The sequence below is a fragment of the Salmo trutta genome, chromosome 12 (assembly GCF_901001165.1).
Source record: "Salmo trutta chromosome 12, fSalTru1.1, whole genome shotgun sequence".
NCBI lineage: Eukaryota > Metazoa > Chordata > Actinopteri > Salmoniformes > Salmonidae > Salmo > Salmo trutta.
The window spans coordinates 93,198,904-93,226,232 of record NC_042968.1 but is presented as its reverse complement, the minus strand read 5'-3'; the positions used below and the strand labels follow the sequence as shown (position 1 = coordinate 93,226,232).

At 42.9% G+C, this 27,329-nt stretch overlaps 1 protein-coding gene and 1 long non-coding RNA gene across 4 annotated transcripts in view; both read left to right on the top strand.

Moving 5' to 3' along the window:
- cadm2a (cell adhesion molecule 2a) overlaps positions 1-15,624 on the top strand; it is a 648,926-nt gene extending 633,302 nt beyond the window's left edge. For all 3 annotated transcript variants that reach the window (XM_029770384.1, XM_029770385.1, XM_029770383.1), the window contains 2 exons: positions 2,872-2,994; positions 14,643-15,624. In XM_029770384.1, coding sequence (XP_029626244.1) covers positions 2,872-2,994; positions 14,643-14,758 — 239 coding nt within the window. In that variant the 3' untranslated portion in view covers positions 14,759-15,624. The remainder of the gene's footprint in view (positions 1-2,871; positions 2,995-14,642) is intronic.
- Positions 15,625-16,514: 890 nt separating this feature from the next.
- On the top strand, positions 16,515-20,654 carry LOC115204670 (uncharacterized). The gene is made up of 2 exons (XR_003880422.1): positions 16,515-20,465; positions 20,542-20,654. It is a non-coding gene; the product is annotated as an uncharacterized LOC115204670 (long non-coding RNA).
- The last annotated feature ends 6,675 nt before the right edge of the window (positions 20,655-27,329 follow it).

The following is a 27,329-nucleotide window of genomic DNA, read 5'->3' as shown; positions in this document are numbered from 1 at the left end:
GACAGAGAGAGGAGAGAGAGGAGAGAGGACAGAAGCTCCTAACTTAGAGTACGTAGAGGACATGTTCTATATTCTTTGTTCTTTATTCAGATTATACGCTGAACAAAAAAATATAATTGTATTTCTATGTTTTGGTAATGGGGATTGGGGCCTTCAATTGGAGGCAGCTGTCTATCGTTGCCTCTGATTGAAGGTCCTATATTTAGGAGTGTTTTTGTCATGGGATTTTGTGGGAGATTGTTGCTGTGTATAGCTTTGTGCCTTACCGGCCTGTTCTTTGTCGTTGTGTTTTTTTTTTGTATACGTGTTTATTTTGGTTTTTCCTTCTTTGTCCTTTAATAAAAGAAGAAGAGTGTACATTTTCCCGCTGCATCTTGGTCTAAACCCTACGACACCCGTGACACAAAAGGATCATATTGATTTATTTATATCTCTGGCTCACGTTGGAGGATTATGATTCAATAGACTACTATATATTTGGATATATATTGAGGGCGGCAGGTAGTCTAGTGGTTAGAGCTGTTGGGCCAGTAACCGAAAGGTTGCTGGATCGAATCCCTGAGCTGACATTTAGCCATGTTCTATATACATGCTTCCGGAGTATATTTAATGTTTTATACATGATATGTTAATGGTTCTTTCTATTCGTTTTCACTAAGAATTGATTTCTCAGCCTAGATAATAAGGAAGATCATGAATTCACTCACATTTTTAGCTACTTCCTTTTTCAGACAAAGTCATTCGCTTTATGCTTTGTTCAATTCTACGCCAAAGACAAATCTTAAAAATGTATAATCATTTCTGTCAATGTCGTATTATAATGTCTTCTATTCATTCCTGAAGTCCTCACAGATCTCAGCAGGTCCTTTCTTCAGAAATCCCCTTGTAACCGCGGGTCGTCTAAAGGGGACCAAGGTGCAGCGTGTAGAATGCTCATTTCTTAACTTTAATGAAGACACTTAGACAACAACAACAACAAAACCGACAGCCAACAGTTCCGTCAGGTACACTTGACAAAATGGAAAACAACCACCCACAAAAACCTTAGGAAGAAAAACCCCTACTTAAATATGATCTCCAATCAGAGGCAACGAGGACCAGCTGCCTCCAATTGGAGATCAACCCCAAAACAACCCCAACATAGAAATAGAAAAACTAGAACTAAACATAGAAATAGAAAACATAGAAAAACACAAAACACCCCCTGTCACGCCCTGACCTACTCTACTATAGAAAATTACATCTTGCTATGGTCAGGACGTGACAGGGGGTCTGCATGTGAGATAAAAAATATATATGTTTTAGAGTTAATTTCGTTCGAGGAGGAGGCGATTCTACACATCGTGGGGCGGAGAGAAGAGTTTCTGATGCTATGATTTTTATTTTTATTATGACTTAATGAGTGACAGAAGAAAAGAAAAAAATAGCAATATTTAGACTTTTTTAATTAAGACTTTCTCATCTGACTTATTAACAACAGCACAGGAATGATATCTTTGATTATTATACTTTATGGGTTGTATCCCAAATGTCACCTCCTATAGGACTCTGGTCTAAGGCACTGCACTATAAATAGGGAATAGGCTGCAATTTGAAAAGCTACCTTTCTACTTTCTCATATGAGTAAACATTTTCCATTATTTTCCATTTTGTCCTGGTTTCCATGCGGTCTTGTATTTATCTACGCTGTCCTTCCATGTCTCTGTGGGGAGGAGGAGAGTCCCTGAACAATATGAATGATTTACTCCTTTTTATACTCTCTCTCTCTCTTTCTCTCGTTTTAAAAAAAAAAAATATTTTACATTTTATCAGACGCTCTTGTCCATTTTGTCAGAAAAGAATATCCTTCTCTCTCTGGGTCTTAGCTCTGTATATATGTGCTTGCGTGTTCTGTCAGCCTCTACAATACGTATTTCTACGTCTGACTGTTAAAATAAAAAATAAAATAAAAAATGAACAGCCTTTCTGGCAATAGCGCTCACGTTTAACTTTTCTTTCTAGCTCTGACTTTGCTGATATCTACTTTATTGAGAATGTACTTACTGTGATAGGTGGTTGTCTCACCGACACAAAAAAGTATCTAGAACCCCAAAAAAGGTTTTTTCGGCTGTCCCCGTAGGAGAACCCTTTGAAGAACCCTTTTTGGCTCCTGGTAAAACCCTCTTTTGGTTCCATGTAAAGGGTTCTACCTGGAACCCAGCCGAAGAACCCATTAAGAACGAATTTTTTTCTAAGAGATTAGCTATCTTACAATGAATCCACTGTAAGTGACTCTGGGTAAGAGTGTCTGTTAAATTACTCATACTGTAGTGACTCTGGATAAGAGAATAACTCAAATGTCAAATGAGAGAAATTGACAGCAGCTCACTCATGCTTAACTGTCTCTTTTGTCCTGTTCCTCCCTCTCCTCTACCCTCTCCCTTTCCCCTCTCTTCCCCCTCCTCCCCTCCCTCTCCTCTATCCCCCTCCCTTTCCCCTCTCTTCCCCCTCCTCCCCTCCCACCTCTATCCCCCTCCCTTTCCCCTCTCTTCCCCCTCCCCTCCCTCTCCTCTATCCACCTCCCTTTCCCCTCTCTTCCCCCTCCACCCCTCCCTCTCCTCTATCCCCCTCCCTTTCCCCTCTCTTCCCCCTCCACCCCTCCCTCTCCTCTATCCCCCTCCCTTTCCCTTCTCTTCCCCCTCCCCTCCCTCTCCTCTATCCCCCTCCCTTTCCCCTCTCTTCCCCCTCCCCCCTCCCTCTCCTCTATCCACCTCCCTTTCCCCTCTCTTCCCCCTCCCCCCCCTCCCTCTCCTCTATCCCTCTCCCTTTCTCCTCTCTTCTCCCTCCTCCCCTCCCTCTCCTCCCCTCCCCCTCCTCCCCTCCTCTCTCCAGACCCCAACGCCATGGGGCAGCATGGTCCAGACCATGCTCTGATTGGAGGAGTGGTGGCGGTGGTTGTCTTCGTCACCTTGTGTCTCATCATCGTTCTGGGCCGCTACCTGGCCAGGCATAAAGGTAAATGTTAAACACTACACCTGTAAAACACCTGATAGTACCTGTTATACACTACACCTGTAAAACACCTGACATAGGTAACACACCTGATAGTACCTGTTAAACACTACACATGTAAAACACCTGACATAGGTAACACACCTGATAGTACCTGTTAAACACTACACCTGTAAAACACCTGACATAGGAAACACACCTGATAGTACCTGTTAAACACTACACCTGTAAAACACCTGACATAGATAACACACCTGATAGTACCTGTTATACACTACACCTGTAAAACACCTGACATAGGTAACACACCTGATAGAACCTGTTAAACACTACACCTGTAAAACACCTGATAGTACCTGTGAAACACTACACCTGTAAAACACCTGACATAGGAAACACACCTGATAGTACCTGTTATACACTACACCTGTAAAACACCTGACATAGGTAACACACCTGATAGTACCTGTTATACACTACACCTGTAAAACACCTGACATAGGTAACACACCTGATAGTACCTGTTAAACACTACACCTGTAAAACACCTGACATAGGTAACACACCTGATAGAACCTGTTAAACACTACACCTGTAAATCACCTGATAGTACCTGTTAAACACTACACCTGTAAAACACCTGATAGTACCTGTTAAACACTACACCTGTAAAACACCTGATAGTACCAGTTAAACACTACACCTGTAAAACACCTGACATAGTTAACACACCTGATAGTACCTCTTATACACTACACCTGTAAAACACCTGATAGTACCTGTTATACACTAAACCTATAAAACACCTGACATAGGTAACACACCTGATAGTACCTGTTAAACACTACACCTGTAAAACACCTGACATAGGTAACACACCTGATAGAACCTGTTATACACTACACCTGTAAAACACCTGATAGTACCTGTTATACACTACACCTGTAAAACACCTGACATAGGTAACACACCTGATAGAACCTGTTAAACACTACACCTGTAAAACACCTGATAGTACCTGTGAAACACTACACCTGTAAAACACCTGACATAGGAAACACAGCTGATAGTACCTGTTATACACTACACCTGTAAAACACCTGACATAGGTAACACACCTGATAGTACCTGTTATACACTACACCTGTAAAACACCTGACATAGGTAACACACCTGATAGTACCTGTTAAACACTACACCTGTAAAACACCTGACATAGGTAACACACCTGATAGAACCTGTTAAACATTACACCTGTAAATCACCTGATAGTACCTGTTAAACACTACACCTGTAAAACACCTGACATAGGTAACACACCTGATAGTACCTGTTAAACACTACACCTGTAAAACACCTGACATAGATAACACACCTGATAGTACCTGTTATACACTACACCTGTAAAACACCTGACATAGGTAACACACCTGATAGTACCTGTTAAACACTACACCTGTAAAACACCTGACATAGGTAACACACCTGATAGTACCTGTTATACACTACACCTGTAAAACACCTGATAGTACCTGTTAAACACTACACCTGTAAAACACCTGATAGTACCTGTTAAACACTACACCTGTAAAACACCTGACATAGTTAACACACCTGATAGTACCTGTTATACACTACACCTGTAAAACAAATCAAATCAAATCAAATCAAATCAAATTTATTTATATAGCCCTTCGTACATCAGCTGAAATCTCAAAGTGCTGTACAGAAACCCAGCCTAAAACCCCAAACAGCAAGCAATGCATGTGAAAGAAGCACGGTGGCTGGGAAAAACTCCCTAGGAAAAACTCCTGAGAAAGGCCAAAAACCTAGGAAGAAACCTAGAGAGGAACCAGGCTATGAGGGGTGGCCAGTCCTCTTCTGGCTGTGCCGGGTGGATATTATAACAGAACATGGTCAAGATGTTAAAATGTTCGTAAATGACCAGCATGGTCAAATAATAATAATCATAGTAATTGTCGAGGGTGCAACAAGCACGTCCGGTGAACAGGTCAGGGTTCCGTAGCCGCAGGCAGAACAGTTGAAACTGGAGCAGCAGCATGGCCAGGTGGACTGGGGACAGCAAGGAGTCATCATGCCAGGTAGTCCTAGGGCTCAGGTCCTCCGAGAGAAAGAAAGAAAGAAAGAAAGAAAGAGAATTAGAGAGAGCATATTTACATTCACACAGGACACTGGATAAGACAAGAGAATACTCCAGATGTAACAGACTGACCCTAGCCCCCCGACACATAAACTACTGCAGCATAAATACTGGAGGCTGAGACAGGAGGGATCAGAAGACACTGTGTAAAACACCTGATAGTACCTGTTATACACTACACCTATAAAACACCTGACATAGGTAACACACCTGATAGTACCTGTTAAACACTACACCTGTAAAACACCTGACATAGGTAACACACCTGATAGAACCTGTTATACACTACACCTGTAAAACACCTGATAGTACCTGTTATACACTACACCTGTAAAACACCTGACATAGGTAACACACCTGATAGTACCTGTTATACACTACACCTGTAAAACACCTGACATGGGTAACACACCTGATAGTACCTGTTAAACACTACACCTGTAAAACACCTGATAGTACCTGTTAAACACTACACCTGTAAAACACCTGACATAGTTAACACACCTGATAGTACCTGTTATACACTACACCTGTAAAACACCTGATAGTACCTGTTATACACTACACCTATAAAACACCTGACATAGGTAACACACCTGATAGTACCTGTTAAACACTACACCTGTAAAACACCTGACATAGGTAACACACCTGATAGAACCTGTTATACACTACACCTGTAAAACACCTGATAGTACCTGTTATACACTACACCTGTAAAACACCTGACATAGGTAACACACCTGATAGTACCTGTTATACACTACACCTGTAAAACACCTGACATGGGTAACACACCTGATAGTACCTGTTAAACACTACACCTGTAAAACACCTGATAGTACCTGTTAAACACTACACCTGTAAAACACCTGACATAGGAAACACACCTGATAGTACCTGTTAAACACTACACCTGTAAAACACCTGATAGTACCTGTTAAACACTACACCTGTAAAACACCTGACATAGGTAACACACCTGATAGTAACTGTTAAACACTACACCTGTAAAACACCTGACATAGGTAACACACCTGATAGTACCTGTTAAACACTACACCTGTAAAACACCTGACATAGGTAACACACCTGATAGTACCTGTTATAAACTACACCTGTAAAACACCTGATAGTACCTGTTAAACACTACACCTGTAAAACACCTGACATAGGTAACACACCTGATAGTACCTGTTATACACTACACCTGTAAAACACCTGATAGTACCTGTTAAACACTACACCTGTAAAACACCTGATAGTACCTGTTAAACACTACACCTGTAAAACACCTGACATAGGTAACACACCTGATAGTACCTGTTAAACACTACACCTGTAAAACACCTGACATAGGTAACACACCTGATAGTACCTGTTAAACACTACACCTGTAAAACACCTGATAGTACCTGTTAAACACTACACCTGTAAAACACCTGACATAGGAAACACACCTGATAGTACCTGTTAAACACTACACCTGTAAAACACCTGACATAGGTAACACACCTGATAGTAACTGTTAAACACTACACCTGTAAAACACCTGACATAGGTAACACACCTGATAGTACCTGTTAAACACTACACCTGTAAAACACCTGACATAGGTAACACACCTGATAGTACCTGTTATAAACTACACCTGTAAAACACCTGGTAGTACCTGTTAAACACTACACCTGTAAAACACCTGACATAGGTAACACACCTGATAGTACCTGTTATACACAACACCTGTAAAACACCTGATAGTACCTGTTAAACACTACACCTGTAAAACACCTGATAGTACCTGTTAAACACTACACCTGTAAAACACCTGACATAGGTAACACACCTGATAGTACCTGTTAAACACTACACCTGTAAAACACCTGACATAGGTAGCACACCTGATAGTTCCTGTTATACACTACACCTGTAAAACACCTGATAGTACCTGTTAAACACTACACCTGTAAAACACATGATAGTACCTGTTAAACACTACACCTGTAAAATAACCAGATAGTACCTGTTATACACTACACCTGTAAAACACGTGACATAGGTAACACACCTGATAGTACCTGTTAAACACTACACCTGTAAAACACCTGACATAGGTAACACACCTGATAGTACCTGTTATACACTACACCTGTAAAACACCTGATAGTACCTGTTATACACTACACCTGTAAAACACCTGATAGTACCTGTTATACACTACACCTGTAAAACACCAGACATAGGTAACACACCTTATAGTACCTGTTATACACTACACCTGTAAAACACCTGATAGTACCTGTTAAACACTACACCTGTAAAACACCTGATAGTACCTGTTAAACACTACACCTGTAAAACACCTGACATAGGTAACACACCTGATAGTACCTGTTAAACACTACACCTGTAAAACACCTGACATAGGTAACACACCTGATAGTACCTGTTATACACTACACCTGTAAAACACCTGATAGTACCTGTTAAACACTACACCTGTAAAACACCTGATAGTACCTGTTAAACACTACACCTGTAAAACACCTGACATAGGTAACACACCTGATAGTACCTGTTAAACACTACACCTGTAAAATACCTGACATAGGTAGCACACCTGATAGTGCCTGTTATACACTACACCTGTAAAACACCTGATAGTACCTGTTAAACACTACACCTGTAAAACACCTGATAGTACCTGTTAAACACTACACCTGTAAAACACCTGATAGTACCTGTTATACACTACACCTGTAAAACACGTGACATAGGTAACACACCTGATAGTACCTGTTAAACACTACACCTGTAAAACACCTGACATAGGTAACACACCTGATAGTACCTGTTATACACTACACCTGTAAAACACCTGATAGTACCTGTTATACACTACACCTGTAAAACACCTGATAGTACCTGTTATACACTACACCTGTAAAACACCTGACATAGGTAACACACCTGATAGTACCTGTTATACACTACACCTGTAAAACACCTGATAGTACCTGTTAAACACTACACCTGTAAAACACCTGATAGTACCTGTTAAACACTACACCTGTAAAACACCTGACATAGGTAACACACCTGATAGTACCTGTTAAACACTACACCTGTAAAACACCTGACATAGGTAACACACCTGATAGTACCTGTTAAACACTACACCTGTAAAACACCTGATAGTACCTGTTAAACACTACACCTGTAAAACACCTGACATAGGAAACACACCTGATAGTACCTGTTAAACACTACACCTGTAAAACACCTGACATAGGTAACACACCTGATAGTAACTGTTAAACACTACACCTGTAAAACACCTGACATAGGTAACACACCTGATAGTACCTGTTAAACACTACACCTGTAAAACACCTGACATAGGTAACACACCTGATAGTACCTGTTATAAACTACACCTGTAAAACACCTGATAGTACCTGTTAAACACTACACCTGTAAAACACCTGACATAGGTAACACACCTGATAGTACCTGTTAAACACAACACCTGTAAAACACCTGATAGTACCTGTTAAACACTACACCTGTAAAACACCTGATAGTACCTGTTAAACACTACACCTGTAAAACACCTGACATAGGTAACACACCTGATAGTACCTGTTAAACACTACACCTGTAAAACACCTGACATAGGTAGCACACCTGATAGTTCCTGTTATACACTACACCTGTAAAACACCTGATAGTACCTGTTAAACACTACACCTGTAAAACACATGATAGTACCTGTTAAACACTACACCTGTAAAATAACCGGATAGTACCTGTTATACACTACACCTGTAAAACACGTGACATAGGTAACACACCTGATAGTACCTGTTAAACACTACACCTGTAAAACACCTGACATAGGTAACACACCTGATAGTACCTGTTATACACTACACCTGTAAAACACCTGATAGTACCTGTTATACACTACACCTGTAAAACACCTGATAGTACCTGTTATACACTACACCTGTAAAACACCTGACATAGGTAACACACCTGATAGTACCTGTTATACACTACACCTGTAAAACACCTGATAGTACCTGTTAAACACTACACCTGTAAAACACCTGATAGTACCTGTTAAACACTACACCTGTAAAACACCTGACATAGGTAACACACCTGATAGTACCTGTTAAACACTACACCTGTAAAACACCTGACATAGGTAACACACCTGATAGTACCTGTTAAACACTACACCTGTAAAACACCTGACATAGGAAACACACCTGATAGTACCTGTTAAACACTACACCTGTAAAACACCTGACATAGGTAGCACACCTGATAGTACCTGTTAAACACTACACCTGTAAAACACCTGACATAGGTAACACACCTGATAGTACCTGTTAAACACTACACCTGTAAAACACCTGATAGTACCTGTTAAACACTACACCTGTAAAACACCTGACATAGTTAACACACCTGATAGTACCTGTTATACACTACACCTTTAAAACACCTGATAGTACCTGTTATACACTACACCTGTAAAACACCTGATAGTACCTGTTAACCACTACACCTGTAAAACACCTGACATGGTTAACACACCTGATAGTACCTGTTAAACACTACACCTGTAAAACACCTGATAGTACCTGTTAAACACTACACCTGTAAAACACCTGATAGTACCTGTTAAACACTACACCTGTAAAACACCTGACATAGTTAACACACCTGATAGTACCTGTTAAACACTACACCTGTAAAACACCTGACATAGGTAACACACCTGATAGTACCTGTTATACACTACACCTGTAAAACACCTGATAGTACCTGTTATACACTACACCTGTAAAACACCTGATAGTACTTGTTATACACTACACCTGTAAAACACCTGATAGTACCTGTTAAACACTACACCTGTAAAACACCTGATAGTACCTGTTAAACACTACACCTGTAAAACACCTGATAGTACCTGTTAAACACTACACCTGTAAAACACCTGACATAGTTAACACACCTGATAGTACCTGTTAAACACTACACCTGTAAAACACCTGATAGTACCTGTTAAACACTACACCTGTAAAACACCTGATAGTACCTGTTAAACACTACACCTGTAAAACACCTGACATAGGTAACACACCTGATAGTACCTGTTATACACTACACCTGTAAAACACCTGACATAGGTAACACACCTGATAGTACCTGTTATACACTACACATGTAAAACACCTCACATAGGTAACACACCTGATAGTACCTGTTAAACACTACACCTGTAAAACACCTGACATAGGTAACACACCTGATAGAACCTGTTATACACTACACCTATAAAACACCTGACATAGGTAACACACCTGATAGTACCTGTTATACACTACACCTGTAAAACACCTGACATAGGTAACACACCTGATAGAACCTGTTAAACACTACACCTGTAAAACACCTGATAGAACCTGTTATACACTACACCTGTAAAACACCTGACATAGGTAACACACCTGATAGAACCTGTTAAACACTACACCTGTAAAACACCTGATAGTACCTGTTAAACACTACACCTGTAAAACACCTGACATAGGTAACACACCTGATAGTACCTGTTATACACTACACCTGTAAAACACCTGACATAGGTAACACACCTGATAGTACCTGTTATACACTACACATGTAAAACACCTGACATAGGTAACACACCTGATAGTACCTGTTAAACACTACACCTGTAAAACACCTGACATAGGTAACACACCTGATAGAACCTGTTATACACTACACCTATAAAACACCTGACATAGGTAACACACCTGATAGTACCTGTTATACATTACACCTGTAAAACACCTGACATAGGTAACACACCTGATAGAACCTGTTAAACACTACACCTGTAAAACACCTGATAGAACCTGTTATACACTACACCTGTAAAACACCTGACATAGGTAACACACCTGATAGAACCTGTTAAACACTACACCTGTAAAACACCTGATAGAACCTGTTATACACTACACCTGTAAAACACCTGACATAGGTAACACACCTGATAGAACCTGTTAAACACTACACCTGTAAAACACCTGATAGAACCTGTTATACACTACACCTGTAAAACACCTGACATAGGTAACACACCTGATAGAACCTGTTAAACACTACACCTGTAAAACACCTGATAGAACCTGTTATACACTACACCTGTAAAACACCTGACATAGGTAACACACCTGATAGTACCTGTTATACACTACACCTGTAAAACACCTGATAGTACCTGTTAAACACTACACCTGTAAAACACCTGATAGTACCTGCTAAACGCTACACCTGTAAAACACCTGATAGTACCTGTTATATACTACACCTGTAAAACACCTGACATAGGTAACACACCTGATAGTACCTGTTATACACTACACCTGTAAAACCCCTGACATAGGTAACACACCTGATAGAACCTGTTAAACACTACACCTGTAAAACACCTGATAGTACCTGTTATACACTACAACTGTAAAACACCTGACATGGGTAACACACCTGATAGTACCTGTTAAACACTACACCTGTAAAACACCTGACATAGGTAGCACACCTGATAGTACCTGTTAAACACTACACCTGTAAAACACCTGACATAGGTAACACACCTGATAGTACCTGTTAAACACTACACCTGTAAAACACCTGACATAGGTAACACACCTGATAGTACCTGTTATACACTACACCTGTAAAACACCTGATAGTACCTGTTAAACACTACACCTGTAAAACACCTGATAGTACCTGTTAAACACTACACCTGTAAAACACCTGATAGTACCTGTTAAACACTACACCTGTAAAACACCTGACATAGGTAACACACCTGATAGTACCTGTTATACACTACACCTGTAAAACACCTGATAGTACCTGTTAAACACTACACCTGTAAAACACCTGATAGTACCTGTTAAACACTACACCTGTAAAACACCTGATAGTACCTGTTAAACACTACACCTGTAAAACACCTGACATAGGTAACACACCTGATAGTACCTGTTAAACACTACACCTGTAAAACACCTGACATAGGTAACACACCTGATAGTACCTGTTAAACACTACACCTGTAAAACACCTGATAGTACCTGTTAAACACTACACCTGTAAAACACCTGACATAGTTAACACACCTGATAGTACCTGTTAAACACTACACCTGTAAAACACCTGATAGAACCTGTTAAACACTACACCTGTAAAACACCTGATAGTACCTGTTAAACACTACACCTGTAAAACACCTGACATAGGTAACACACCTGATAGTACCTGTTATACACTACACCTGTAAAACACCTGATAGTACCTGTTAAACACTACACCTGTAAAACACCTGACATAGGTAACACACCTGATAGTACCTGTTATACACTACACCTGTAAAACACCTGATAGTACCTGTTATACACTACACCTGTAAAACACCTGATAGTACCTGTTAAACACATAAAGACAACATACCTGATAGTACCTGTTAAACACATAAAGACAACATACCTGATAGTACCTGTTAAACACATAAAGATAACATACCTGATAGTACCTGTTAAACACATAAAGATAACATACCTGATAGTACCTGTTAAACACACACCTGTTAAACACATAAAGATAACATACCTGATAGTACCTGTTAAAAACACACCTGTTAAACACATTAAGATAACATACCTGATAGTACCTGTTAAACACATAAAGATAACATACCTGACACTAGTAAAAGTGATAGTACCACACCTGACTAATTCTCTTTGTCTATCCAGTTTGTTTATAATCAGGTTCATTGTCAGATATAAAGGTAGGTCACCTGTTAATAACACACCTGACCAACTCTATTACATTTATAACCAGATATCAGCTATAAAGGTAACACACTTGACAATAACACACCTGACCATCTATAACCAGTGTTTGTAGCCCAATTAAAATAACCAGGGTTACCTGCAGGGACGGGCATAAAGGTAACGCACCTTACCAAGTATAACCAGTGTTTATAACCCAGTGAAGTAACCAGGTATAACCAGGTGTAACACACCTGACAATAACACACCTTACCAAGTATAACCAGTGTTTATAACCCAGTGAAGTAACCAGGTATAACCAGGTGTAACACACCTGACAATAACACACCTTACCAAGTATAACCAGTGTTTATAACCCAGTGAAGTAACCAGGTATAACCAGGTGTAACACACCTGACAATAACACACCAATATTTGGGTCCGTTCTGGCAGTCGTAATTTACATAGGCTTTCTAGGGCAGACCAGGGGTTTTGGACCAGGGGTTTTAGACCAGGGGTTTTGGACCAGGGATTTTGGACCAGGGATTTTGGACCAGGGGTTTTGGACCAGGGGGTTTGGACCAGGGGTTTTAGACCAGGGGTTTTGGACCAGGGGTTTTGGACCAGGGGTTTTAGACCAGGGGTTTTGGACCAGACATTTTGGACCAGGGGTTTTAGACCAGGGGTTTTGGACCAGGGGTTTTGGACCAGGGGTTTTAGACCAGGGGTTTTGGACCAGGGGTTTTGGACCAGGGGGTTTGGACCAGGGGTTTTAGACCAGGGGTTTTGGACCAGGGGGTTTGGACCAGGGGTTTTGGACCAGGGGGTTTGGACCAGGGGTTTTGGACCAGGGGTTTTGGACCAGGGGTTTTGGACCAGGGGTTTTAGACCAGGGATTTTGGACCAGGGATTTTGGACCAGGGGTTTTAGACCAGGGGTTTTAGACCAGGATGTTTGGACCAGGGGGTTTGGACCAGGGATTTTGGACCCGGGGTTTTGGACCAGGGGTTTTAGACCAGGGATTTTAGACCAGGGGTTTTGGACCAGGGGTTTTGGACCAGGGGTTTTGGACCAGGGATTTTGGACCAGGGGATTTGGACCAGGGGTTTTGGACCAGGGATTTTGGACCAGGGGTTTTGGACCAGGGGTTTTGGACCAGGGATTTTAGACCAGGGGTTTTGGACCAGGGGTTTTGGACCAGGGGATTTAGACCAGGGGTTTTGGACCAGGGGTTTTGGACCAGGGGTTTTGGACCAGGGGTTTTGGACCAGGGATATTGGACCAGGGGTTTTAGACCAGGGGTTTTAGACCAGGGGTTTTGGACCAGGGGTTTTGGACCAGGGGTTTTGGACCAGGGATTTTTGGACCAGGGGTTTTAGACCAGGGGTTTTGGTACCTATAAGTTCCGACACCAGCAGGGCTTGTTACTTTACGCTCCAGACCAGACACTGGAGGACTGGTATTTTACATTGTGTTTAACACAGAATCACCATGGATATGTTTCTCATGTTTATATGTTGTCTGTTGTCCAATAGGAACGTACCTCATATGTTCTCTTCCTGTCTGTTGTCCAATAAGAATATACCTCACGTATTGTTTTCCTGTCTGTTGTCCAATAGGAACGTACCTGACCAACGAGGCCAAAGGAGCGGACGACGCGCCTGATGCTGATACAGCTATCATCAACGCGGAGGGCAACACACATGCTGAGGAGAAGAAGGAGTACTTTATCTAGACTGTAGAGGGCGCTCTGATCTGCTGCCCACTCTTTCTCTCTGTCTTTATGTCTCTATTCCTCTATCTCTCCCTCTCTCCCCCTCTTTATCTCTCTCTCCGTCCCTTTTCTATACTTTATTTAGACTGCAGAGGGGGATATGCTGCCCCCTCTTTCTCTCCCTATTTCTCTCTCTCTCTTTCCATTTTCTCCTTCTCTCTCTCTCTCTCTCCACTGCCCCTGCTGCGTCACTAAGGAAACCCCTTGGGCAGTCCACAGAGAGGAAAAACTCCACCTTCTCCTTTTTCCCCTCATCCCTTCTTTCCTGCTGGCCTTTCTGTTTCTCTTTTTTTTATCATTTCATTCCTCCCTTCACTTCTTCTACACTTCTTTATTTTTTAACCGTCCTAGTTTCTGACGCCGGCCTTCGTTTTTAAAGGCAGCGCCCTCTACTGGCTGTCTGGAGATGTTGCCTTTTTATTTTATTTTTTTTTCAATTTTACATATTTGATGTGAAATAAACCCCTGAGAATCTGCATATCCACCGACACCGAGACCACTTCAGACTCCTTATTAAACGCCTAAACACCTCCTCACACACACACACACACACACACACACACACACACACACACACACACACACACACACACACACACACACACACACACACACACACACACACACACACAGACACCCAACACCCTCACGTTTACACGGTGCCTCAAATATGCCGCCTTCATTCACACTGTCAGTAATGCTGTTGTTTAACTGCTTTATGTCATTCATTTACATTGATGCTACAAATGCTCTCTTCTTATTTTGCCTGTCATGTCACAGCTCCTAGGCTTCAACGTTGTTTAATTAAACATTTTCCTTTTTTTACATTTTTATTTAAATGAATATATGTGCTGGTTACGCCTTATGTCTTTCAGACGAAATGATACATTAGATGATCTGTCTCCTTCACTGTTCCCTTCACTGTCCCCCTTCACTGTTCCCTTCACTGCCTGCTTCACTGTCCCCTTCTCTGTCCCCTTCACTGTCCCCCTTCACTGTCCCCCTTCACTGTCCCCCTTCACTGTCCCCCTTCACTGTCCCCTTCACTGTCCCCTTCTCTGTCCCCTTCACTGTCCCCCTTCACTGTCCCCCTTCACTGTCCCCCTTCACTGTTCCCCTTCACTGTCCGCCTTCTCTGTCCCCTTCTCTGTCCCTTTCACTGTCCCCCTTCACTGTCCCCCTTCACTGTCCCTCTTCACTGTCCCCCTTCACTGTCCCCTTCACTGTCCCCTTCTCTGTCCCCTTCACTGTCCCCCTTCACTGTCCCCTTCACTGTTCCCTTCACTGTCCTCCTTCACTGTCCCCTTCACTGTCCCCCTTCACTGTCCCCCTTCACTGTTCCCTTCACTGTCCTCCTTCACTGTCCCCTTCACTGTCCCCCTTCACTGTCCCCCTTCACTGTTCCCTTCACTGTCCCCCTTCACTACCCATCTACTGTCCCACTTCACTGTCCCCCTTCACTGTTCCCTTCACTGCCTGCTTCACTGTCTCCTTCACTGTCTCCTTCACTGTCCCCTTCACTACCCATCTACTGTCCCCCTTCACTGCCTGCTTCACTGTCCCCTTCTCTGTCCCCTTCACTGTCCCCCTTCACTGTCCCCCTTCACTGTCCCCTTCACTGTCCCCTTCTCTGTCCCCTTCACTGTCCCCCTTCACTGTCCCCCTTCACTGTCCCCTTCACTGTCCCCTTCTCTGTCCCCTTCACTGTCCCCCTTCACTGTCTGCTTCACTGTCTCCTTCACTGTCCCCCTTCACTGTCCCCCTTCACTGTCCCCTTCACTGACCCCTTCACTGACCCCTTCACTGTTCAATTACATTGTCTCCTTCACTGTCCCCCTTCACTAACCCTTCACTGTTCCCTTCACTGTCCCCTTCACTGTCCCCTTCAATGTCCCCTTCAATGTCCCCTTCACTAACCCTTCACTAACCCTTCGCTGTCCCCTTCCTTCACTGTCACCCTGAATAAAACTGTACCTGAAAAAAAGAAGACTTGTAAACAAGAGCCCTTGCCTCCTCTATGACAGGACAGAGGGTTTTCTGGTATAATACAAACTGTATTCAAGAAACAATGGCCCGTTGTATGATAAAGATAGGACGGAGGTTTTGTGTGAACACTGTAGCCAGACATGTTGTGAGATATGATATGTGTGTAATTTCTTCTTCATTATTAGTCATTAGTCCATATAGGTGGTAGAGTCTTTAAGACAGACGAACCGACTGATCATTAACGACACTCATAATATAAATTCTGAACACCAAAAAGGTACGAAAACGATGCTGGGTGAAGGTTTTATTATCAAATGAAATTGAAACAACAATCAATCAATTAATGTCTTGCTTTTTAATCACGCATAATAATCATTACCTTGTTTACTTCTACTGTCTGTGATACATGATGCGTCTGTCTGTCTGTATATTCCTGTTCAGAACCCTGCTGCGCTAACGCAACACTCTCACAGTGTCACCTTGGCAACTTAGTATCTATCTATCTATCTACAGCACCATCGGTTGCCGAAGGGATGTAGAACGATGCTATTATTTTGGGTAGTCAGTGCTTGACTTGGGCCAGAGCTGTCTTTTTTTTTTGGGGGGGGGGGGGGGGGGACTGCATACCGTTTCCTTTATAAAAACAAAGGGGCCTGTCACTGGCCCGGATTCACGCACAGTGGCAAAAAAAAGAAGGCTCATCAAAGTGGGAATGAAGGCGGGATCTGCATTGAATAGCAATGGAGAATGTGCATTTATATGCTAATTCTGCTTTGTTCAAGCTTATTTGACGGAAAGTCTGTAAGTCCGGTTTATGCGTGCCACTTGACTGTTCAAGTTAGAAAACAGGAAGTTGCTGTTCAAGTTAGAAAACAGGAAGTTGCCGTTCAAGTTAGAAAACAGGAAGTTGCTGTTCAAGTTAGAAAACAGGAAGTTGCTGTTCCAAATTGATCTTAGAGTCATAAAAGTCATATTATTGTGTTTTCCTTCTTAAATGTATTATCAATCACTTTAAAAATCGACACATCAGCCCTGATCAGAATTAGGCCTACCCTTCAACATGTTTGTGCTGTGGATCATCTATTAAAATAAAGGTTCAATAACAAAAAAAAATGTTATATATTTTTTTTAAATCTGTGTGCCAGTGCAGTTGACTGAGGAGAGAGAGAGAGATGTTTCAGCAGCAGGTAGAAATACGAAATAAAATAATGCTAGACTAACTAAATAGCCAATTCAAAACATAACTAGACATGCTACAGGCTATCTCGCTAGTTAGCGTTTTTTTTATTATTTTTATTATAGACCTAAGCGTTAATGTTGTTAACTCCAATGGTTCTGTTGAGAAATACATCTGACACCGTTGTTTGAAAGCTGGGATTCCCGTCTATTAAACAGAAGGCTATGTAACTCCAACAAACGTCTAAAAATAGCCTAATTGGAAAATAGCTTCCATGCTCTGCGTAGATCTCCCCTGAAACATGAATATTTTAGCCTTATAAGGTTATAGATAACCATGTCTTAGCTACCTTCCTTTGAAGTAACCTACTTCATCCATTTTATCCCTGATTCATTGAATGAGGGAATAATTGTATAAAGACAAAAAAAAAAGTATTTGGTTTGGTAATATTGTAACCTTTTATATCATGGGGTGGCCAGCCATCGTCCAGGAGAGCTACTGGGAGTGCAAGTTTTTATTCCAGCCCTGCTCTAATACTCCATAGTGTAGCCTTAACATCAGCTGCTCAACAGGACCTTGCTATAAGCAGACTCGGATGTGTTTCAGGGCTGCCTGCATGTCCAGTAGCTCTTCAGATGGAGGGTTGACCACACGTGTTTTATACAGTAGCCCAACAATGCAGTTATTCTACTTTGTGGGGGGGGGGGGTTAAGTGCCTTGATCAAGGGCACAACGGCAGGAGATAGTAGGTCAACATGGAATCAGAGACCAGTAGCCTTCTAGTGTCAATACCACATATATTCAGACTTTTTAATGTGGGCTAAATAGAGACGCTACCAATTATCGGTCATGGAAATTTGGTTGTCATGGAAATTTGGTTGTCATGGAAAAGTCATAAAATTCCATCTGTCAAAATGTGCCTGAACCTTTAACAGTGAATAGTCAGAAGTTTCTATAGCATCATTTCATATAGGAATTTCGGTGAACATATTCTAACGGATGGACTTGGAAAAAATACAGCTCCTGCACCTCTTTCATCCCAAGTCAAGCACTGTGGGTAGTAGAGTAGTGTTGTATAGGTCGTTATCAATAAAAAAAAAAACGGAACAATACGGCGTAGAGCGTTCCTTTTACCCGCCAGGTGGAGCAAGGAGACTCCAAGCTCAGCTAAAACCATGGACAACTCCGTGCCGTTTAAGCGATTCAAAGGGATTCAACTATTTGGCTGTAATATCATTATCTCTTAAAGACCATAGTCAGAACTATAAATGTGTCCTTGACCTCTAGTGGCTAAATCGAACATGCTACACCGTATTATGGCGTTGTATTGGTAACGACCGATTGTATGGATACTAGAAGTTTTTCTTTTATTAAAAAAAAAAACAATGTTCTTTTTTTTCAAAAGTATTTTATAGTTTGGGCCAAGACTTGGCCTTGAATGGAGCATTGGGAAACCCCCAAAAATCATTCAACAGAAAAGACAAATACAGAAGCACAACAACCATCCCTCCCCTTGAACATCAGTGTTACCTTGACAACTGCTAGTTACCCTCAGGAATGGTTCTGCTTAGAGTTGCAAAATTCTGAAATCTTTCCCAGAATTCCCGGGTTTTTCCAGAAATCCAGATTGGAGGATTTTGCAACCCTAGTTAAAATAAGAGGAGAGAAATTGGCTTTCCCTTATTCAACCAATAATAATAGTATAAAACAGCCTACTGTACTCCATATCAGACCGTAGTGTTTAATATATAAACAGTATACAGTAGACAGTCTTTGATTTGATGTTTTGTTGATATATGGTTCTTAGCCCTCCCCTTGTGCATACGGCTGGCTGTATATTGCATCTGCTAAATGTGGTAACTAGTAAAAGATGTTGTTAGATTTTGGGATCCTTATACCTTCAGATTTGTATATTAGCCAATTTATCTACTGAAGGAAGAAAAAAAATAGCTACACTTTTTATTTGTCATTGCTAATATCTTTTCAGCACAAGGCATGTATATACTGTGTAAGTGCAGAATTTTGGTAATACACATTTTGACAAGTTTTCTTCTTTTTTTTTCTTTGACCATTTTCCAAATCTCATCTTTAATTTATTTGATTTCAAAATGATTTAATTGAGGAGGACACTGTAGTGTTGGTGGCATGCTGTGCTGCAGATCTGAAAGGTGTTGTTGGAGAAAAGAGTGTCAGGGGTCAATAGGTAAAGTTAGGAAAACACACCACACGTTGTTAGCTAGCTCGTTAGCTAGCTTTCTTAGCTAACTGTTTAGCTAGGTTCATTAGCTAGCTCCAACACCACACGTAGTTAGCTAGCTCGTTAGCTAGTTTTGTTAGCTAACTGTTTAGCTAGGTTCATTAGCTAGCTCCAACAGCACACGTCGTTAGCTAGCTCGTTAGCTAGTTTTGTTAGCTAACTGTTTAGCTAGGTTCATTAGCTAGCTCCAACAGCACACGTCGTTAGCTAGCTCGTTAGCTAGTTTTGTTAGCTAACTGTTTAGCTAGGTTCATTAGCTAGCTCCAACAGCACACGTCGTTAGCTAGCTCGTTAGCTAGTTTTGTTAGCTAACTGTTTAGCTAGCTTCGTTAACTAGCTCCAACAAAAATCGTGGTTGATGTTTCACAGTCACTACTAGCGATTATATCATGTTGTCATTATCACTTCTGGTAATAATAAAGCATTTACACACGATATTCAGATTGAAAGTTTCTGAACACCATCATTAGATTCATACTTTCAAGGTACAGAATCAATGGGGTTAAAGGTCACCCATTTCATAGTGATTTTTATTTTTCCTAGAATGTTTTATATGACACTACACAATGTAGATTATATAAGAACCAATAGATGACAAATTATACACTGCTCCAAAAAATAAAGGGAACACTTAAACAACACATCCTAGATCTGAATGAAAGAAATAATCTTATTAAATTCTTTTTTCTTTACATAGTTGAATGTGCCGACAAAAAAAATCACACAAAAATAATCAATGGAAATCCAATTTATCAACCCATGGATGTCTGGATTTGGAGTCACACTCAAAATTAAAGTGGAAAACCACACTACAGGCTGAGCCAACTTTGATGTAATGTCCTTAAAACAAGTCAAAATGAGGCTCAGTAGTGTGTGTGGCCTCCACGTGCCTGTATGACCTCCCTACAACGCCTGGGCATGCTCCTGATGAGGTGGCGGATGGTCTCCTGAGGGATCTCCTCCCAGACCTGGACTAAAGTATCCGCCAACTCCTGGACAGTCTGTGGTGCAACGTGGCGTTGGTGGATGGAGCAAGACATGATGTCCCAGATGTGCTCAATTGGATTCAGGTCTGGGGAACGGGCGGGCCAGTCCATAGCATCAATGCCTTCCTTTTGCAGGAACTGCTGACACACTCCAGCCACATGAGGTCTAGCATTGTCTTGCATTAGGAGGAACCCAGGGCCAACCGCACCAGCATATGGTCTCACAAGGGGTCTGAGGATCTCATCTCGGTACCTAATGGCAGTCAGGCTACCTCTGGCGAGCACATGGAGGGCTGTGCGGCCCCCCAAAGAAATGCCACCCCACACCATGACTGACCCACCCCAAACCGGTCATGCTGGAGGATGTTGCAGGCAGCAGAACATTCTCCACGGCGTCTCCAGACTCTGTCACGTCTGTCACGTGCTCAGTGTGAACCTGCTTTCATCTGTGAAGAGCACAGGGCGCCAGTGGCGAATTTGCCAATCTTGGTGTTCTCTGGCAAATGCCAAACGTCCTGCACGGTGTTGGGCTGTAAGTACAACCCCCACCTGTGGACGTCGGGCCCTCATACCACCCTCATGGAGTCTGTTTCTGACCGTTTGAGCACACACATGCACATTTGTGGCCTGCTGGAGGTCATTTTGCAGGGCTCTGGCAGTGCTCCACCTGCTCCTCCTTGCACAAAGGAGGAGGTAGTGGTCCTGCTGCTGGGTTGTTGCCCTCCTACGGCCTCCTCCACGTCTGCTGAAGTACTGGCCTGTCTCCTGGTAGCGCCTCCATGCTCTGGACACTACGCTGACAGACACAGCAAACCTTCTTGCCACAGCTCGCATTGATGTGCCATCCTGGATGAGCTGCACTACCTGAGCCACTTGTGTTGGTTGTAGACTCCGTCTCATGCTACCACTAGAGTGAAAGCACCGCCAGCATTCAAAAGTGACCAAAACATCAGCCAGGAAGCATAGGAACTGAGAAGTGGTCAGTGGTCACCACCTGCTGAACCACTCCTTTATTGGGGGTGTCTTGCTTATTGCCTATAATTTCCACCTGTTGTCTATTCCATTTGCACAACAGCATGTGAAATGTATTGTCAATCAGTGTTGCTTCCTAAGTGGACAGTTTGATTTCACAGAAGTGTGACTGACTTGGAGTTACATTGTGTTGTTTAAGTGTTCCCTTTATTTTTTTGAGCAGTGTATATTCCAACGTATCATTAAAACCAAGCTGAAAGTCTTCATTTAGATGTAGAGACACGTTTAGCGTGTAGCAAAGACTGGATGTACACAGGTCACAATAGGAATATAATAATGTGGTAAATTTCCCCCCCACACAGAAAAACTCCCAGGTTTTACTGAAATACCAGTTGTAAGATTCCCAGAATCAGGAGGGAACAAGCAGAAAATCCAGAATATTCCAACCAGGATTTATTGAAAATGTGGGATTTTCTGGGGGGGGCAATTACAGAAATTCTGCAACCACTGCAACATACTGTACCTACAAATACAGGCCTTATAGTAAAAAATCACTCTTTATTGGCCTGAGATATGACTGCCTAATGCTTGTTTTTTTTTACATTTTATGTTACGTTGAAATCTGATGTTTAGGAAGTGGATTTGCTATAGTCATATTTTGCTGTCAATGTTTCACACTCTGGGCATTAAAACACATTGAACATTGCTGAGGTGAAACATACGTTGCTGCAAAAAATGGACTCAATCCCAAATTAACCTCTTACTGCATTATTCTCATTGTCTGTCTAGAGGAACTGCAACACTCTATGGCTGTTTACACAGGCAGCCCATTTCTGATCTTTTGCTCAATTATAAGGCACAATACCTGATCTGATTGGTCAAAAGACCAACTAGTGACTAAAAAGATCAGAACTTGGCTGCCTGTGTAAACGCAGCCTTTATGACAAGCTTATAAGAAAATGGTGTAGTCACCATTAGACTGGCTAGACAGACTGTACGCATTAGGCTGGCTAGACAGACTGTACCCATTAGACTGGCTAGACAGACTGTTAGGCTGGCTAGACAGACTGTACCCATTAGGCTGGCTAGACAGACTGTACCCATCAGACTGGCTAGACAGACTGTACCCATTAGACTGGCTAGACAGACTGTACCCATTAGGCTGGCTAGACAGACTGTACCCATTAGACTGGCTAGACAGACTGTACCCATTAGGCTGGCTAGACAGACTGTACCCATTAGACTGGCTAGACAGACTGTACCCATTAGACTGGCTAGACAGACTGTACCCATCAGGCTGGCTAGACAGACTGTACCCATTAGACTGGCTAGACAGACTGTACCCATTAGACTGGCTAGACAGACTGTACCCATTAGACTGGCTAGACAGACTGTACCCATTAGGCTGGCTAGACAGACTGTACCCATTAGACTGGCTAGACAGACTGTACCCATTAGGCTGGCTAGACAGACTGTACCCATTAGACTGGCTAGACAGACTCTGTACCCATTAGACTGGCTAGACAGACTGTACCCATTAGGCTGGCTAGACAGACTGTACCCATTAGACTGGCTAGACAGACTCTGTACCCATTAGACTGGCTAGACAGACTGTACCCATTAGGCTGGCTAGACAGACTGTACCCATTAGACTGGCTAGACAGACTGTACCCATTAGACTGGCTAGACAGACTGTACCCATTAGGCTGGCTAGACAGACTGTACCCATTAGGCTGGCTAGACAGACTGTACCCATTAGACTGGCTAGACAGACTGTACCCATTAGACTGGCTAGACAGACTGTACCCATTAGACTGGCTAGACAGACTCTGTATCCATTAGGCTGGCTAGACAGACTGTACCCATTAGACTGGCTAGACAGACTGTTAGGCTGGCTAGACAGACTGTACCCATTAGGCTGGCTAGACAGACTGTACCCATTAGACTGGCTAGACAGACTGTACCCATTAGACTGGCTAGACAGACTGTACCCATTAGACTGGCTAGACAGACTGTACCCATTAGACTGGCTAGACAGACTGTACCCATTAGACTGGCTAGACAGACTGTACCCATCAGGCTGGTTAATGATGATACGTTTACAGTCCATATCTTTCTACTTTTGTCCATTATCCTTAAATCGTTGATGATGATAAAACTTGTATGAGAATAAAGAAGCAGCCCTGAAGTACCAGTATCAGTAACAGTAATTGCCTTTTTTTTAATATATGGAATGTGTTACGCATATAAACTGATACCGGGCTGTATGATGACACCAGTCACGGGATGCCACATCCTCGTTTTGGGTCAGTGTGGGTGTGCAGGGTTTTGTTCCAGCCTAGTAGAAATATATAACCTGGTCTCAGATCTGTCTTTGCTGTGTTGCCGATAATTACCATAAATGTTTGCAAGACAACAGTAACAGATCTGAGACCAGGTCGGCAGTAACAGATCTGAGACCAGGTCGGCAGTAACAGATCTGAGACCAGGTCGGCAGTAACAGATCTGAGACCAGGTCGGCAGTAACAGATCTGGTACCAGGTCGGCAGTAACAGATCTGAGACCAGTTCAACAGTAACAGATCTGGGACCAGGTCGGCAGTAACAGATCTGAGACCAGTTCAACAGTAACAGATCTGAGACCCGGTCGGCAGTAACAGATCTGAGACCCGGTCGGCAGTAACAGATCTGAGACCAGGTCGGCAGTAACAGATCTGAGACCAGGTCGGCAGTAACAGATCTGAGACCAGGTCAGCAGGGTGTCTCTCCAGGAACAGGGTTGGAGTTAAAACCTACATGAGGGTATCTCTACAGGAACAGGGTTGGAGTTAAAACCTCCAGGAGGGTATCTCTCCAGGAACAGGGTTGGAGTTTAAACCTCCAGGAGGGTCTCTCCAGGAACAGGGTTGGAGTTAAAACCTACAGGAGGGTATCTCTCCAGGAACAGGGTTGGAGTTAAAACCTACAGGAGGGTATCTCTCCAGGAACAGGGTTAGAGTTAAAACCTACAGGAGGGTAGCTCTCCAGGAACAGGGTTGGAGTTAAAACCTAAAGGAGGGTATCTCTCCAGGAACAGGGTTGGAGTTAAAACCTACAGGAGGGTATCTCTTCAGGAACAGGGTTGGAGTTAAAACCTTACAGGAGGGTATCTCTCCAGGAACAGGGTTGGAGTTAAAACCTACAGGAGGGTATCTCTCCAGGAACAGGGTTGGTGTTAAAACCTACAGGAGGGTATCTCTCCAGGAACAGGGTTAAAGTTAAAACCTACAGGAGGGTATCTCTCCAGGAACAGGGTTGGAGTATAAACCTCAAGGAGGGTCTCTCTCCAGGAACAGGGTTGGAGTTAAAACCTACAGGAGGGTATCTCTCCAGGAACAGGGTTGGAGTATAAACCTACAGGAGGGTATCTCTCCAGGAACAGGGTTGGAGTATAAACCTACAGGAGGGTATCTCTCCAGGAACAGGGTCGGAGTTAAAACCTACAGGAGGGTAGCTCTCCAGGAACAGGGTTGGAGTTAAAACCGACAGGAGGGTATCTCTCCAGGAACAGGGTTGGAGTTAAAACCTACAGGAGGGTATCTCTCCAGGAACAGGGTTGGAGTTAAAACCTACAGGAGGGTCTCTCTCCAGGAACATGGTTGGAGAGAAAGACTGAGAGAAAGGGAACAGAGCTGGACCAAATATCAATTAAATTTCAGTCAAATGTATATAGAAAGCCCTTTTTACATCAGCCGATGTCACAAAGTGCTGTACGGAAACCCAGCCTAAAACCCCAAACAGCAAGCAATGCAGGTGTAGGAAAAACTTAATAGAAAGGCAGGAACCTAGGAAGCAACCTAGAGAGGAACCAGGCTATGAGGGGTGGCCAGTCCTGTTCTGGCTGTGCCAGGTGGAGACAGAACATGGCCAAGATGTTCAAACGTTCATAGATGACCAGCTGGGTCAGATAATAATAATCACAGTGGTTGTAGAGGGTGCAACAGGTCAGCACCTCAGGAGTAAATGTCAGTTAGTTTTTCATAGCTGATCATTCAGAGTTAGAGACAGCAGGTGCGAAAGAGAGAGAGAGTCCAAAACAGCAGGTCTGGGACAAGGTAGCACATCCAGTGAACAGGTCAGGGTTCCAGTTGGAACTGGAGCAGCAGCACGACCAGGTGGACTGGGGACAGAGAGGAGTCATCAGACCAGGTAGTCCTGAGGCATGGTCCTAGGGCTCAGGTCCTCCGAGAGAAGAGAGAAATAAAGAGAGAGAGAGGAGAAGGAGAAAGAGAGATAAGGAGACAGAGAGAATTAGAGGGAGCATACTTCAATTTACACAGGACACTGGATAAGACGGGTGAAATACTCCAGATGTAACAGACTGACCCTAGCCCCCGACACACAAACTATTGCTGCATAAATACTGGAGGCTGAGACAGATGGGGTCGGGAGACACTGTGGCCCTGTCCGATGATACCCCCGGACAGGGCCAAATAGTCAGGGTATAACCCCACCCACTTTGCCAAGGCACAGCCCCCACACCACTAGAGGGATATCTTCAACCACCAACTTGTCCTGAGACAAGGCTGAGTATAGCCCACGAAGATCAGTGACTCAACCCACTCAAGTGACGCACCCCTCCTAGGGACGGCATGGAAGAGTACCAGTAAGCCAGTGACTCAGCCCCCGTAATAGGGTTAGACGCAGAGAATCCCAGTGGAGAGAGGGGAACCGGCCAGGCAGAGACAGCAAGGGCAGTTCGTCGCTCCAGTGTCTTTCCGGTCACCTTCACACCCCTGGGCCAGACTACACTCAATCATATGACCTTATGAAGAGATGAGTCTTCAATAAAGACTTAAAGGTCGAGACCGAGTCTGCGTCTCTCACATGGATAGGCAGACCATTCCATATAAATGGAGCTTTATAGAAGAAAACCCTGCCCCCAGCTGTTTGCTTAGAAATTCTAGGGACAGTAAGGAGGCCTGCGTCTTGTGACCGTAGCGTACGAGTAGGTATATGCGGCAGGACCAAATCGGAAAGATAGGTAGGTGCAAGCCCATGTAATGCTTTGTAGGTTAGCAGTAAAACCTTGAAATCAGCACTAGCCTTAACAGGAAGTCAGTGTAGAGGCTAGCACTGGAGTAATGTGATTTTTTTTGGTTCTAGTCAAGATTCT